Here is a 17,162-nt window from a genome sequence, read left to right on the forward strand (position 1 = left end):
AGGAGGCTGTTTGTGTGGCCAGCAGTCGCAGCCATCAATGGCGGCTGGCCTGGTTGTTTCCCTGAAACCTGCAGGGCTGGCAACATATATGGGTTTGCGCTCCCCAGCGCTGGTGGTAGAAACACCAGGTCAACTGGCCCTCCTCTGGCTTGGTCTTGGGAGCAGCTTGCAGTCGGCTGGCTCCTGGTCGTGCCACCTGGTCGAGGGCTTCCTCGTTCTCCCTCTTTGTGTGCCAGAGCGCATCTGCACGGACTGCTGCTCTCCTCGGGTTCGAGAAGTCTTCATCTGTGAGGAGCTGCTGAATGTCCTCCAGCATCTATCTGGCAGAAGAGAAAACAAGGCTTGTGGTCTTCTGCAAGGGCCAGCATTTCGTCCATCAGTGCCGACGGACTACAGGCCCCAAGCCCATCTCGGTGAAGGAGCCTGGAAGCCCATTGCTGGGGAGTTGACCCAAAAGTTCCAAGCAGCAGGTCTTTGAGGGCCGGGGGGTGGTGGATGATGTCGTCCACCCTCGCTGCCATATCTTGGTCCAGAGCGCTCACCACATGATAGAACTTCGTGGCGTCTGAGAAGATATTGCGGAGTTGAAATTGTGCTTTCGCCTGCCCGAACCACGTTTTTGGTCGGTGGGTCCAAAAGGGGGGGGATCTTGATGGAGACAGCCTTTCCCTTCTAGCCCCTTGCACAGAATTGGTTCTACTCTTTCCCTGGTTGTTTTTTTGTCCTTGTATTTATAAAATGCCTTCAGATTTACTTTAATCCTATCAGTCAGTAGTATTTCAATATTGTTTATTTCAGTTCCAAATCTATTCACTTCTTCTGTTGTTTTTATCTTTTCATTCATGCTCTTCTGAAAATTTACCTGAGTTTGGCAAGAGTGGAATAAAATGGACATTTTTTAAAAATGTCAGTCTGCGGGGCATGTTAATTCACCAGCTAGAAGAAACAGCGGCACCTGGAATAAAGGCTTTGCTTTAAGATTCAAGGGCTCAACCTTTTAGAAAAAATATATTATTTTCTGGTCTGTTCGCAGGACTTAAGTCTATGCCACTTATACATCAGGATGGAGATAATCATGGAAACATTAACATTTCATGGTAATGGACTTACAAAACTTCCTCCATTATTGAATTGGTCCTGTCTGCAGAAGTTAAAGCTATGCCTTTCACAATGAGAAATGCCACAGAGCTACTTATGAGAAAGAGAAGGAAGGAATCATCTGATCTCTTAACCCTGCCCAGGCCCAGCCCAGTGTGGGTTCCGTTCAGCATATCGTCAACTAATTTACAGTGGACCTACCTAATCTCTGCTTGTTTTGTGCAGTTTAGAGGACTGACGTGGCTCATCTATTTACAATTCTGACAGAGCTGATCACAATATGGCCCACTGAAAATTTGAGTGGGCAGAGGGTTTACTTAATTGGGAAGTTTTTAATCTGGCATTTGCTCAACCATGTGTTCCTTCAGAAAATAATGGCAATGGAACCAAACAATCAAACTGACTGCTCAAAAGAAAAAATGACGGGAAGATCAGCAGGTCAGAAGAGTAACGGGGCTGAGAGCAGTTTTTGCAGATCCTTGTCATAGTGTCCTGAGGTTGCAATGTCTTATCACCTGATGGTTCCACAGAGTGGGGTATCCAAAGTCTTCTTGCAGTCACCTGTTTTTAGCATAATTGCAGACTTCAGAAAATCCAGCACAGGAGCTGGCAGACTCCTATCTCACCTCACACCATGTATGACTCAGTGGTACATTGAATTTAAATCAGCCAGAAGCTGCAGCTGCTGCTTGAAATGGCATCTGCGAGTTTTTGCTCATGCCCAGGCTTACAGCATGTCAACCAAATCATGGGACTACGTTAGTCAGATACAAATGAGGAAAACTTGGAAAAGTCACCACAATTCCATCTACGCATCATAAATGTAGAATACATCAGAGCGTATGAGCTTGGATTGCTGTTGGTGAATGCATTCCATCAATATGCAGTGCAACCTCCATTCTCAGTAAACACTCGAGCAGAGCAACCTGAGGTTTAAGTATCATCCACTGGTGCACTCATTTCAGCTAATATTTAACTCAAATACCATATATCCAATAAATGTATCAAGAAGTTAATTGCTAGTGCCTAATACGTTGACATGCTCAAAGTCAAAGAGATCTTCAGGAGCCCTCTTGCTTTTTAAACTCCAGTGAATCAGTAAAATTTAGTTTTTCTTTTTGCCGTTGTTTGAACAGAGTTTTTGTATTGAAATTATTTTTGTTTAGGACATACTGAATCTCAGCAATTACCCTAAATTGTCAGTAACAAAAGTAGAATTAATATCCATTCACTTTCACCAGTGTAATGTTGGTCTCTGAAACTTTTCTGTTCCCTTTTTTCATAATCTACAGTACATCTGGATGGTATAAAGCGACCTTGCCTTTTTGTTCCTCAGCCTGAGTCACTAACCAGCTTTGTTGAAATTCAAGCAATAACTAAAATCACCAGAATGTTCTCACTACTTTATTGAGACACAATAGGATGGTGTTACATCAGAACATTTGTTAAATTAGAACATTTGTATTTCGTGAAAGAACTTGTCAAATGTCAGATGGATTTTTTTTGTGAAGAATGTGCTCCTACAAATTTTCACCACATTTTCCGGGTTTTGTGTGAGCTGAATTGAATCGTTGCCTTGAGTTAAGCAGAACAACTGCTCCCAGGAAATGGTTAAAATTTGGGTTTCCGGTCCTTTGTTGAAATTTATGCAATGTTTATAAGGTAACGAGGCATCACAAAATTTTATTCACTCTGTTCTAACTTGGCAACTACAGAATTCTTGCCCTTGAAAATTTTTCATTCATTCTTTTCTGTGCACAGACCCCCTACCTCCAATATAAATTGGGACTGATCCAATCACATTCTTCAGATGCAAATATCATTCAAAAATCTGAACACTTCTTTGTTGATGTAATGAAAATAAAGAATTCGCACTTATATATTGTATTCACACTTAAATATGTGTTAAAGCACTTTTTGAAGGAAAAATATGAATGGACAGTTTCTTGATGGTCGCAGGCTTTTAATCATGGCCATAATATCTTTTCCAAATTGAATTGCCGTTTGAACTTGGAGGCTTGCTGAATTTATCAGGATCTTTTAAGCCGATCACACTTGTAGGTCTGGAGTTACATTTAGGCCAGACTAGTTAACAACGGGCAGTTTTCCTTTCCTGAAGGATATTTGTGAACTGGTTGGATTTTTACAACAGTCAATTATCTTCCTTAATAATGCTAAATTGTATTCCAGATTTAATTTACCATATATTTCTTCATACAAGTCGACCCCCTTTTAATGATTTTATAATATATCAGGTGTATGTCGATCTTTAAAAATCGTGTTGACTGAGCTTTTGGGCACTGACTGGCATATAGGTCGACCCCCCCCTCAAAAAAAAACCGCGATGACTGAGCTGTTAGGCATTGTCTGAAGGTGGTTGTTATCATGGAGGTTCCAGCGAAACAATGAAAGTATGAAATGAGTTTTAAGTTAAAATTAATAGAAATGGTCAAGAAAAACTTCAACTGCGCTGCTGCAAAAGAATTTGATGTATATAAGAAGTTGATAAGAGATTGTAAAAAGAAAGAATAGACTCTAAGAAAAATACCAAAAAGCCAACGTTCGATGAGAACAGGAATCACTCATTGGCCAGAGTTGGAAAATCATGTTGCAGCATCGGTACGTGAAAAGAAGCAAAATTGCTACATAGTCACCTGAAATAAAATAAGAACATTTGCACTGCAGTGGACAAAGTTGCACCCAGACCTCAGTAAAGATTTTGAGGCTACAATCGGCTGGTGCAACTGTTTAATGAACAGGAAAAATCTGGTATTACGACAAAACACAAAAATTGCTCAAAAACTACCAAAAAAATCTAGATCATAAAGTTGTAAGTTTTCACCAGTTTATTTTGTCACCAGCAGAAACATCAGTTTGCTTTTGAAAGTTGGACGAAACCCCCATGATAGGCAATAGAACAGTGGAATGTAAAGGTGTAAAAACTGTGCAAACTAGAAGTACAGGCCATGAAAGGACCAGATTTATGGTGGTGCTATTGTACATGGCTGATGTAATGAAGTTAAGACCCATGATCATTTTCAAGCACAAACTTAAACTTAAAATAAAATTCCCAACAGGAATTTTTGTACATTTTCATGAAAAAAGATGGCTAGATGGATGAAAATGGTGTATAACTATAGATAGACAATATGTGGAACAGGCAGCCAGGTGGTTTACGCAAATAATTTTGCAAGCTGGATGATTTTGCTTTCCCCTTACAAAATAAACTAGAATGCAAATCATATACTTTTTATTAAATAGTCGATCAATAATAAAAGCAATTAAAATAACAGACAAACCTTGAGGAGTTATATTTTTTTGATCAGATATTCAATAACACTGATTTCTTGCTGGACCTTTTCAATCAACCAGCATTTTCATTAAACCAATGTTGATATGACAAGCTGAATAAAGTGGATTTTTAAAAGGAGCGGGATCTTTGTGTCTGGCAAATTCTTTTTTTTGTTTATGTGGGGAAAAGCAGTATGCCATTTTTGATATGGGATAATTCACATCAGCATATTTGAAATCGTGAGAAAATGGGTGCACCACACTTTTTCTTTGTTGCCCTAGTCTCCCTGAATTATACTGAAAGGGCCTTACTCAAGACCACAACTCTGAAATTGCAGCTGAGGGAAGAGTGACTGTGGTCCATTCATTCTTCTTTGAAATATTTGAATATACTGGCAATTCATTTATTGGGGGAAAATCTTCTTCAGAAACAATAACATTGGGAAACATCACATGATGAACTAGAGTCAGAAAGTAAGAATGGCTCTCCTGAGAAATAGTTTATAAAACAATGTAAAATCAGTAAAGAGATTGAAATCAAAGTATTAGAAACTGTTTAAGAGTAGACGGATAGCATTTTTTTAATATCACTGAAAAAGGAGAAAAACATCACTGGCCCATCAAGAATGTAACAAAGAAAATGACAAGGACAAGAAGAAATGGATCCAGGCACTGTAGTGAAGGCTTCCAGCCGACCAATGAGAGCTCCTAAGGCAGCTGTTCAATGAACTGCAGCGCCATTGCAGCTGCAGCTATGGAGGGAGGTCAAAGAGGAACAAAAAGAGTCACTCACTGCGTATGCACGAGAAGATGAGCAAATCAAAAGAATATGAAGGCATGGCTAGAGATGGCAGCCTGTTTAAAACGTTGCCTACGGATGTAGAACACGTGGCTGAATTTCAGGCCAGCGATGAAGGAAATGAAGAAGAAGAAGAAATTACTGCTACTAATGGAGGGAGCAAATTTAAAATACAAATAAAAACAGAGGTTAAGTACAGAAGCACTGTTGTTGATGAAAGAGTTAAAAAAGTGAGATTAGACATTAAAAAAATCAGATTAAAAAACTATTAAATATTATGATATAGTACATAGACTGCAAAAATAATAAAGATCTGGAAAAAAGAATTTAAAATGTGGAATTGGTGTAGAAATGGTTCAGGAGAGAATGGATAATATGGAGAAATCAACTGATGCACACCATTCATTTTGATCATGGCTGATCCCCCAGTACCTGCCTTCTCCCCATAGCCCCAATCCCCTTAGCCACAAGGGCCAAATCTAACTCCCTCTTAAATATAGATAAAGAACCATCTTAACTATTTCCTGTGGCAAAGAACTCCACAGATTCACCACTCTCCGAGAGATTATTTTTCTCACCTCAGTCCTAAAAGACTTCCCCTTATCTTTAAACTGTGACCCCTGATTCTGGTTTTTCCCAACATCAGGAACAACCTTCCTGCATCTAACCTGTCCAATCCCTTAAGAATTTTATACTTTTCTGTAAGATCCCCCAGCAATCTTCTAAATCCCAGCGAGTATAAGCCTAGTCAATCCAGCCTTTCTTCATATGCAAGTCCTGCCATCCTTGCTATCAATCTATCAATTTAGTGAACCTTCTTTGCACTCCCTGAATGTGAAGGATTTATTTCCTCAGATAAGGAGACCAAAACTGTACACAATACTCTAGGTGTGGTCTCACCAAGGCCCTGTATAGCTGCAATAGAACCTCTCTGCTCCTGTACTCAAATCCTCTTGCTATGAATTCCAACATACCATTCGCTTTTCTCATTGCCTGCTGTACCTGAATGCCCACTTTCAGTGACTGATGCACAGCGACACTCAGGTTTCATTGTGAGAAAGTGGATTTATTAGAGAATTTTACAAGAAGAAAGAATATTAAAATTGTTAGGCTTGAAGAAGAGGATAATATAATAACCTTTTTTTCCAACATTGGATACCTGAGGTTCTTGAACAGAATGAGTTCCAAGGTGATAATGGAAATAGAAAGAGAGCACAGGGCTTTTAATGCCACAGCCATCACCTGAGCAAAAACCAGTTTCTTCATTACCAGGCCAGAAAGAAAGTATTACAGCTTCAGCAAAACAAGTGAAAGAGAGAAAGGGCCCAATGGAATATTTATGGAAACAATATTTTCTTTTAACTTGACATTAGTTTTGAGTTGTTGAAGAAAAGAAAAGAATTCAATCCGGTAAAGAATACTTTGTGGAAGAAAGGTTATAAATTTATTCTACGCCACCCTGCAACTCTCAAGATCTTTGGCAAGGAGGGGAAAATGTTTTTTTTTAAACAGACCCTGGACAGGCGCGTGAGTATGTGGATATTTTACCGACTATTCATTAAGAAGCTTACCAGGGGGTGTACTTCAAGCAGGAATCTGAAATTTTTCTTGATTTATAAGGAATGAATTGAAATGACTTTATTCAGTCTAATGGAAATGAATTGGAATAATAGTAAACATTCGGTTGGGGGTGGGGGGTGGGTTGGAGGGAAATGGACTGAAATCTATCGATTTCTTTGTGTCTTGGCCCTCAACCCATAAAATAGAGGAGGTTAATGTTGTGTATTATTTGAACAACATTAACAAGGGTTTAAAAGTTTTTAAAATTTTTATATTATCTTTTTTCCTTTTTCTTTTTTTAAAATCTGGATTGATAAAATGGATATGCCTTAGCATACTAGTTAAAAAAGATTTAAAATACCAAGAAGTTGGGAGGAGAGAGGTGAAGGAGAGGTATGGCTTCCAATTATTTTTAAAAGATACCATTGGGTAAAGTATTGAATACTTTAAGTTTTAATATTAATGGGCTCAATATCCCAGTGAAAAGGAAGAGGATTTTGGCATATATTAAGAAAATGAAGGTTGATATAGCTTTTTTGAAAATGCACATCAAAAGTTGAGGAGAAATTGGATATGCTATGTTGCGGCTTCTTCATTTAACTCAAAAGCTAGAGGAGTAGCAATTTTAATGAATAAGAATCTTTTGATTAGAATACAAAATGTAGTTACTGATCCTGCAGGGAGATATGTTATGGTACATAGTCAATTTTTTTGGAAATATTGGACACTTATGAATATATATGCACCGAACGTAGATGATGAAATATTTATAAATTTAGCAAATGCCCATAAAAATATATTAATGGGGAGATTTTCATTTTTGTTTGACCTAGTTTAAGATAGATGTACAAAAGGACAAAAGCAGCTAAATCTACATTGTTGTTAATGAATGATTTAATTTTAAAAAAATGCATGGAAAACAATTCATCCAAGAGAAAGTGACTACTGTTTTTATTCAAATAGGCATGGTTCTTACTAAAGATTGACTTATTTTTAATATCTGCTCAGCTTCAAGGTAGAATTCAACAAGCACAGTATAAGGCAAGAATTTTATCTGATCATTCTCTTTGTTGTTGACAATAACCATGTTGGATAGAGAAGAATCCATTTAGAGGTGAAGGTTTAATTCTATTTTTTTTAATTAAAAGGTTTTTGTGAATTCATTAGAAGACAGATAAGAAATATTTTGAGACCAATTCCAATTCAGTTACTAATAAGTTTATTTTATATAACACAATGAAAGTGTATTTACAAAGTAAAATAATAAGCTATACTTCTAAAATTAAGAAGGATCATATGAAAGAAATAGAACAATTAGAGATATAGAAAAGGACTTACAGTGACAAGTAAATGAGGACATACAAAGACAGCTGATTAATAAAAAGCTTCAGTACAATAATCTACGAACAGAAAAAAATACACTAATGAGAAAGAAAGAGAAGTACTATGAATTTGGTGAAAGAGCACATAAGGTTCTTGCATGGCAGTTAAAAATAATCGAGATCAATTATTGCAACTAAAAATTATTCTAATTTAGTTACTTATAAACCTCAAGAAATTAATGAAAATTTTAAACAATTTTACACAAAATTGTATAAATCAAAATTTTTAAATGATTATAATAAAACAGATTTTTTTGTCAAAAATAAACTTATCTAAAATAAATTTGTAAGAGCAGAGAGAAATGGCTGCCCCTTTCACCCTTGAGGAGTTTAGGGAAGCATTGAGGTCATTACAAATTAATAAGTCACTAGGAGAGGATAGTTTCCCACCTGAGTTTGAAATAATTTAAGGAATTATTAATTCCTCCATTTATGGAAGTATTAGGATAGGCAACTGAAACACATACCATACCAGAATCTTTTAATATGGTAATAACAGAAATAAAAAATAGAGACTCGTTAACATCAGCATCATATGGACCAATTTCATTGTTAAATGCAGATTATAAAATAGTATAAAAATTATTAGTGAATAGGTTGGCAAAATATTTGCTGAAATTAATAAATATGAACCAGACTGGTTTTGTTAACATGAGAAAATTAACAGATAATATGACTAGATTATTGAGTATAATACATTTTGCACAAAAGAGAGATTTGAGTGCAGCAGTGGCCTTAGATACCGAAAAAGTGTTTGACAGATTAGAATGAGATTTTTTTATTTAAAGTACTTGATAAATTTCTATTGGGACCGATATTTTCAAATAGGATTAAAGCTTTATATAATGGATCAAAGGCTAAGGTTTTAACAAATGGACAAATGTCCACATCTTTTAATTTAACTAAATCTAGTAGACAAGAATCTGCATTATCTTCAGTTTTTTTTTGCAATAGAACCATAAGCAGAATTGATTCGGTCTGATTTTTCAAATTAAAGGTTTTAGAGCTGGTAGAGAGGAATATAAGGTTAATTTGTTTGCAGATGATGTAATAATTTATTTGGTGGAACTGTAAAATTTATTATGTAAATTATATTTAATTAAAAATATATAGAATATTATCTGGATATAAGGTAAATTGGGACAAAAGTGAGACAATACTCCTTACTAGAGGAGCATAATGGAATAAAATATTTAGGGATACAAGTAGATAACAATTTAAATAATATATATGTTGAATTATACACATTTTCTTAAGAAAATTGATGAAGATTTAAAAAAAAACTTTATTGGGTAGAGTTGTCTCTTTTCTCTTTGGCTTGGCTTCGCGGATGAAGATTTATGGAGGGGGTAAATGTCCACGTCAGCTGCAGGCTCGTTTGTGGCTGACAAGTCCGATGCGGGACAGGCAGACACGGTTGCAGCGGTTGCAGGGGAAAATTGGTTGGTTGGGGTTGGGTGTTGGGTTTTTCCTCCTTTGTCTTTTGTCAGTGAGGTGGGCTCTGCGGTCTTCTTCAAAGGAGGTTGTTGCTCGCCGAACTGTGAGGCGCCAAGATGCACGGTTTGAGGCGAGATCAGCCCACTGGCGGTGGTCAATGTGGCAGGCACCAAGAGATTTCTTTAGGCAGTCCTTGTACCTCTTCTTTGGCGCACCTCTGTCACGGTGGCCAGTGGAGAGCTCGCCATATAATACGATCTTGGGAAGGCGATGGTCCTCTATTCTGGAGACGTGACCTACCCAGCGCAGTTGGATATTCAGCAGCGTGGATTCGATGCTGTCGGCCTCTGTCATCTCGAGTACTTCAATGTTAGGGATGAAGTCGCTCCAATGAATGTTGAGGATGGAGCGGAGACAACGCTGGTGGAAGCGTTCTAGGAGCCGTAGGTGATGCCGGTAGAGGACCCATGATTTGGAGCCGAACAGGAGTGTGGGTATGACAATGGCTCTGTATACGCTTATCTTTGTGAGGTTTTTCAGTTGGTTGTTTAATTGTATAAAAATAAACATATTTTCAAGAGTGGGGTATCTTTGTCAAACATTGTCCATATCTCTTCTGCAAAGTTGTTTTCAGCAATTAAATAAATATGTAAGAAAATTCCTCTGGAAGGGCAAGATGTTGAGAGTTTCATCAGAAATATTAACTTGCAACTTCCAAATTTTAAAAAATTATTATAAAGTACACAAATTAGCTTTCTTTCTTCTTTTTTTTTGAAGAGAGAGAGAAACCAGCATGGATAAAAAATAGAGATGGATAAGATAGGAGAGAAGATACCAGAAGATTCCATATAAATGGGAACCGAGATTAATATCTGGAGATAGGGATACATCACTGTTGAAGTATCTGATTAATATATGAAATAAAGTAAATAATGAAATGAGAAGTGGGAATTTTGGGTTAATTAAAATGCCTTTGTTTCAAAATAGACATGCCATTTACTATGAATAATCTACTTTCTCTAAAGAAAGTTCTCTAAAGAAATTAGAAAGATAGTACATCGTTATGAAGGATAAAATTTAATGTCATTTGATCATTAAAAATAAATATGGGATACTAAATAACACAATATTTTGTTATTACCAAATAAAAGAATATTACGAGATAAATTGGGTCCAACAAATTTATTGCCTGAAAGAAGTGAAATAGAAACTTTGATTTGCAATAGATCTATTAAGAAATTTATATCTGCTCTGTATATATTATGCAAAAGGGAACTTTGAAGCAGGGAATCCACAGATCTAGTCAGAGGTGGGAAACAGATGTAAATATGAATATTATGGAATTATTTTATGATGCCATGACAAATAAAATAAATGTTCAATATAGATTGGTTCAATATAATTTTTAACATAATTTGCATCTTACTCCACAAAATTGAAATAGATTAAAATCAGACTTAACAGACAAATGTTTTAGGTGTAGTCAAGACATAGGTACCTTTTTGCATTCTACGTGGTCGTGTTCAAAATTGAGACCATTTTGGAGAGAATTAGTAAAGTTTCTAGAACAAGTTATGGGAGTTAAACTTTCACAATAGTGCTTTTCTTATTGGGTAATATTTTGGCAATAAGACCAAAATTGAAATTGATTTTTTTCCAAAAGGAATTTATGATATTTGCATTAGCAGTTGCAAGAAAATGTATAGCAGTGACATGGAAATCAGATTCCCATTTAGGAATGAAAAGATGGCATGCAGAAATATATAATTGTATACCTCTTGAGAAAAATACATATAATTTAAGGAATAAATTATATGTATTTTTTTAAAAATTGGTGCCCATACTTACATTCGCTAGGTATTAATTGAAAAGAACTTTCCCTGTACCTCATGAAACCTTGCTAACTTCTTGAGATAAATAAATGATAATATTGAGAAGGCAAACTTGTGTGAATGATGGTGATATTTTGGTAACGAGATTTGTTTTTCTTTTTTCTTAACTTTCCTGTATTTTATTTCCAACTTTTTCTTTTTTTCTTCCGTTTGCTCTTTCTTTCTTGGGGATTATTACTTGGGGGGAGGGGGTTGTTGAGTTTCATTGGGGTATAGTATGTTGCATGTATTTGATTGATTCAAAATATATGATTGTTATTTATATATATGGATATTAATACATTTATGCAAATTTAAATAAAATATTTAAAAAAGAAGAAACAATAACGTTCAACCTTGTGAAGAAGATCTATGATTTTCGATTTAATGACAGATATGTCTGCATTTTGCACTTTCATACTCCCTTTGGAATCCACGTGGAATCTAGCCATGGGTCATAGTATTATCAAATGGTGATGTTGGGGAGTCTTTTCTCCCATCCTGTTGGACTCTTGTCCTGTGAGTTAATTGGCAAGATAAGAAACAATGATCTTACCATGGTTTAATTTTTGTATTACTTTCTATTTTGTGTATTTTTAATTAACTTTTAAAATGGACTTTCTTTGTATTTTTTATATTAATTTCACCGATTTAGTTAATTTTAAATATTTCTTGTGGGAAGATATTTAAAAACTGTTAAAAGGTCTTGCATCTTTGACATAAAACCAAGCTCTGATCCCAATTTGCTTATCCCTTTGAATGGGCACCAAGAGGCAATGCTGAGATGGTAGCAGGGGGCACATTTGTCATGTGTGTTCCTATTGTATAATGACAAGGTAACCTTTTAATAAAAATTGATGTTGCACAGAAAATAGTTTTTTTAAAGGATGCTAAGATTTATGACTGTGATTGACAGAAACCCCCTTTAACGAGGCTAAGAGATCAGCAGATTCTTGTCATTGATTTTCAGCATCGCCAATCATTACCTTGTTTACCAGATAAGAAGTGTGTTCATTGTTTTTGATCATGGAAATCCAAATGCTGAAGCAACAGACCTAAATTTCTACCATACTGGATCTTTCATCTCCATCAATAATAGTACAGTTGAACAACTTGGTCAATTGTCTTTAGAGGTTCATTTTCAATGAGTTCTCAAGCTTGACACTGTTACACTGAGTTTCTCATATGGTGTTTGAAGTTGAGTCTCAGGAAATTTGCCAGCATCTGTCAGATGTCATAAAATTTACTCAACCTTCAATATGTTCAAATGATTTAATTAATCAAAAATGCTTTCTATATTATACTCATTTTTTTTTGTTGTGGAACAATTTTAAAATAAGCGTAAATTAGTTAAAGAGTAAAGAGCATCAGAGTGTTCTAATCTTTTAAACAGAGTTGATAAACACATTGCAAATAGACATAAGAACTAAAAATTTGAAATATTACAAAATAAGATGTAACCTCAAGGAAAGCATGCTGCAAAAGGGCTGACTGCAAAAAAATCAGAACTGTGTGCTGTAGCGGAACAACCAGAACTATTAGACATTTGAGCAGCCCTAAGCCATTCATCCCTTTAATGTAGATCTAGCATTCAGTAAAATTATGATTGTGCCTTGCAACATTAGACTTGCTGCATGGATCTACTTTCATACCTCATCTTTCCCTGCTTATGAGTTTTTTAAGTTGCTTTCTGCCAGTTTTTTTAAATGTCCCAATCCTCTATCTTCCCACTAATTTTCACTTCCTTGCAGGCCTTCGCTTTTGCTTTTACATTGGCTTTTACTTCCCTTGTCAGCCACAGTTGTGACATTTTTCTGTTTGAATATTTCCTCTTTTTTGGTATCTATTTATCTTGCACTTTCCCCATTTCTTGCAGAAACTCAATCCATTGCTGCTCTGCTATCTTCCCCTTCCAATCTCTCAAACCTCTGTAATTCCATTTACTCCACTGAAATACTGATACATCTGACTGTAATTTCTCCTTGTTAAATCTCAAATTGAACTCAATAATTTTTCAATCACTGCCACCTAATGGTTCCTTTACTCTAAGATCTCTAATCACCTCAGGTGCTTCACCCAGTACAGCCAATCCCCTAGTAGGCTCATCAACAAATTCTTGAGGTCCTGTCCCAATCTGGTTTTCCCCATCTATGTGCATGTATGCATGGATGTGTGCTTAGCCCACTGCACTACTCATTATACACCCATGACTGTGTGGCCAGACACAATTCCAATGCTACCTACAAGTTTGACAATGACACCGCAGTTGTCAGCAGAATCACAATTGGCAATGAGGAAGTGTACAGGAGGGAGATATATCAGCTCGTTGAATGGTGTAATGAGAACAACCTTGCACTCAACCTCAGCAAAACCAATGAGATGATTGTGGACTTCAGGAGAAAGTCAGGGGAACACGACCCAGTTCTCATTTGAGGGCTCAGTAGTGGAGAGGGTTAAGAACTTCAAATTCCTGAGTGTCATCATCTCCAAGGATCTATCATGGAGCCTCCATGTTGATGCAATCACAAAGAAGGCTCGCCAGTTTAGTGAGGTGTTTGGGGAGATTTGGGATGTCACTGAAGACTCTTGTAAACTTCTACAGGTGTACCCTGGAGAGCATGCTAACTGTTTACATCACTGCCTAGGATGGAGGCGCCAACTCTCAGGACAAGAATAAACTCCAGAGGGTTGTTAACTCAGCCTTCAACAGCACAGGCTCCAAACTTCACTCCATCAAGGGCGTCTATGTGAGGCGGTGTCTTAAAAAAAGCACCCTCTACCCTCAAAGACTCTCACCACCCAGGCCACACCCTCTTCACTCTGCTAGAGGAGTATAAAGACAAGCACTCAGCAGCATAAGGACAGTTTCTTCCTTGCTGCCTTTAGATTCCTGAATAATCAATGACACTGTCTTACTTTTCATGCACTACTATTTTAATTTTTTATTTATCGTGATGTTGTAAGATGGTTAGGAATGATTCCACTATGATGATGTGACAAAACATCAAATTTCATGACTTGTTCATGACAAGAAGTTCTGATTCTGTAAAAATCCCCCATGACTACCAGAACATTGCCCTTCTGACATGCATTTTCTATTTGCTCTTGTAATTTGTTGTCCACATCCTGGCTACTGTTTGGAGGTCTGTCCATAATTGCCAAGTGTGTCTTTTTACACTTGCCATTTCTCAACTCAGCCCATAATGGTTCTATATCTTCTGATCCTATGTCACTTAGTTCCTCACCACGCTATCCCCTCTCTTACTTATGCATCATCTCGCTACACCATGTATTGATTGATATTAAGCACCCAACGATATCCATCCTTTAGCCAAGACTCCATGATAGCCTCAACATCATACCTGCCAATATGAGGCTATACTACAAGATTATCCACTTTATTTCTTGTGCTGCAAGTATTTAAATACAAAACCTTTAGCCTTTTATTTATTATCTTTGACTGTGGCCCAATTGCAGTTTTGCCCTGTCTTTCCACGTAAACTCTCACCAGCCTCCCTACTTGTGCTCACTTTATTTAACTTTCCCCCCCAACTAATTTATTTTACTTCCCTCCCCCTCCACAACAGCATTAGCAGACCTCCCTGCTACAATATTGGTTCCCTCGAGTTCTGGTCACCCCTTCCCCAGGAAAAGTTCCAATCATCCAAGAACTTCCTACAGTAATGTAGTAAATGGTAAGATCCAGTCTTTTTATTTCCCCATATATATTTTGGTTTCATCACAGCAAAACAAACTTTCATTAGGAAAGCAGAAAATAATTGTCTATGAAACTTTAAAAAAAAGGCATTCAAAAAAAAGTTGGTTCTTTTCATCCAGCAAAGCAAATTTCTATTTCTCATTCACTTTATTACTGCATGGTTAAATCCTTGTAAATTAATGGTCACAGTTAGTAAATCTTCAAATATAATCTCTGTAACAGAGGATGGAAGTCTTAATGATGAATCTCCCTTGATCCCGTGCCAACTCTGGAATTTAGTTGTTCATCTTGACATTGGACTGTTATTTATGCAGTGGACAAGGCACTTTATTTTTCTTTTTACTGTGATTGATATAGCTATTAGTTGTTATTGCAATTCACAAATGCTATTTCCAGAGAATCTAGTCTTTCGTTGAGCTATCTCAGCACCTATCTTTTTGTTTGGCACTTTAATTTAAGTAGCTTGTCAGCACCATGAATAATGAAATACTGTACAACAATTGAAATCCTGCCATTTCTAGAAGGTTGGAGCTTAGAAGGATTTGTCTTTACATCAAGACATAACTCAAGAACAAATGTTGCACTTCTTCTAGGTATTGGACACAGTTATTGGGTATTTTTACCTTATTTCATCCAGTATTTAAAAACTTTGCAATGACTATGTCATAGGTACATTAGGTGTTGTCTCAACTTTAATAATCAGAGGAAGTGGTAGAAGAGAGTATAAATACATTTAAAAGGCATTTAGACATAATTATGGATGGAAACGATTTAGAGTGATGGCAGCATCTTGACTCCTTGCAGGTAGGAAGCTCAAGATTCTATTCTTTCCTTGACCCTTTCCAGATCCACATCGACACATCAGTTGTACCTTTAGTCATGAAACGTCTACTTTGGTATTTCATCCCAGACCTCAGACTTCTCTGGTTTAAACCCATGCTTTTAATCCCACTTCTTCGAATTTTTAGACACACAAGTTACAGGCCCTTTCAGGGCACAAGTCCATGCCGCCCAATTATACCCAATTGACCGACACCACCCCATGTCATGTTTTGAACAATGGGGGGGGGGAAACTGGAGCACCTGTGGAAACACACACATAGACGTGTGGAGAGCAAACTAACTCGCTACCAAGAGCATGGTTTTCGAACCCTAGTCCTGGTCTTTTGGCACTGTGTTGTGGTAACCATGCTGCCACAATGGTGTTACATCTTCAGAAATATCCTTACTACACCTAGATGAGGCACAAGAATTTTTTTTCTCCACATTATAAGCACTACATATATTGAGAGTGCTGTTTACATTATGTATATTTTACAGAGGTATTTTAAAACAATATCTCTGTATCCCAGTATTCAGACTGATGCCAGCTGAACCATTTCATCATCTTAAGATCTTTTCATTCATTCAAACATCTTGCCTTTCACTTCCATGGCCAACAATGCACTTGCCAAAAGTGTTCACATTGATTTTATTATGTTCTGCAGCAAATTAAAACTGCAGCCTAGTAAATTGTTGTCCTGGTATGAATTAAGGTGAATGAATGAAACTTGCCTCTGCTTGTAATCTAAAGTTTGCATATCATTTTGGACCTGGAATTAATTTTGGTCTCAACCAGAAACTTAGTTTATCTTGTAAACAGGCAGAAGTTTCTTAATGACATAATCTTACTTGAAGTTTAAATGAAATGTAGATATGTGAGAGAAGCATGGGGAATTTCAAGCATAGATTCATTCAGATACCTTTTGTAGAATTGTTCTGACTGCAGTAAATACTTCACTGAGTATGGGGTTAGATTAAATAGTGTAAGAACATTTTGGAGTATTTAAGAATTGAGGCATTATCAGAATCTGAGGGGACAGCAGGAAAGATGTTTAGATCTTCTCAGTAGTGGGAGTTATGAATGAGTGGACATCGTTGCAAGTTAAGCAGCCAGTTACTTAAAATCAGGGTGCATAAAGATATATTTTTACAAATAATGGAGAATTTCAGACATTCTCTGCATG

General features: G+C 36.6%; 1 protein-coding gene across 50 annotated transcripts in view; it reads left to right on the forward strand.

Annotated features, from left to right (window-relative positions):
- Nucleotides 1-17,162, forward strand: part of nfia (nuclear factor I/A) — a 607,739-nt gene that overhangs the window by 342,357 nt on the left and 248,220 nt on the right. For 43 of the 50 annotated variants that reach the window (XR_011357787.1, XR_011357794.1, XR_011357786.1 and 40 more), the window contains one exon: nucleotides 15,026-15,133. The exons of the other annotated variants lie outside the window; for them this stretch is intronic. Coding sequence is in view for 14 of the 43 variants with exons in the window: in XM_069938538.1 (XP_069794639.1) it covers nucleotides 15,026-15,133 (108 nt within the window). In the remaining 29 variants the exon portion in view is untranslated. The remainder of the gene's footprint in view (nucleotides 1-15,025; nucleotides 15,134-17,162) is intronic. 50 annotated transcript variants of the gene reach the window in all.

The sequence above is a fragment of the Narcine bancroftii genome, chromosome 5 (assembly GCF_036971445.1).
Source record: "Narcine bancroftii isolate sNarBan1 chromosome 5, sNarBan1.hap1, whole genome shotgun sequence".
Classification (NCBI taxonomy): Eukaryota; Metazoa; Chordata; class Chondrichthyes; order Torpediniformes; family Narcinidae; genus Narcine; species Narcine bancroftii.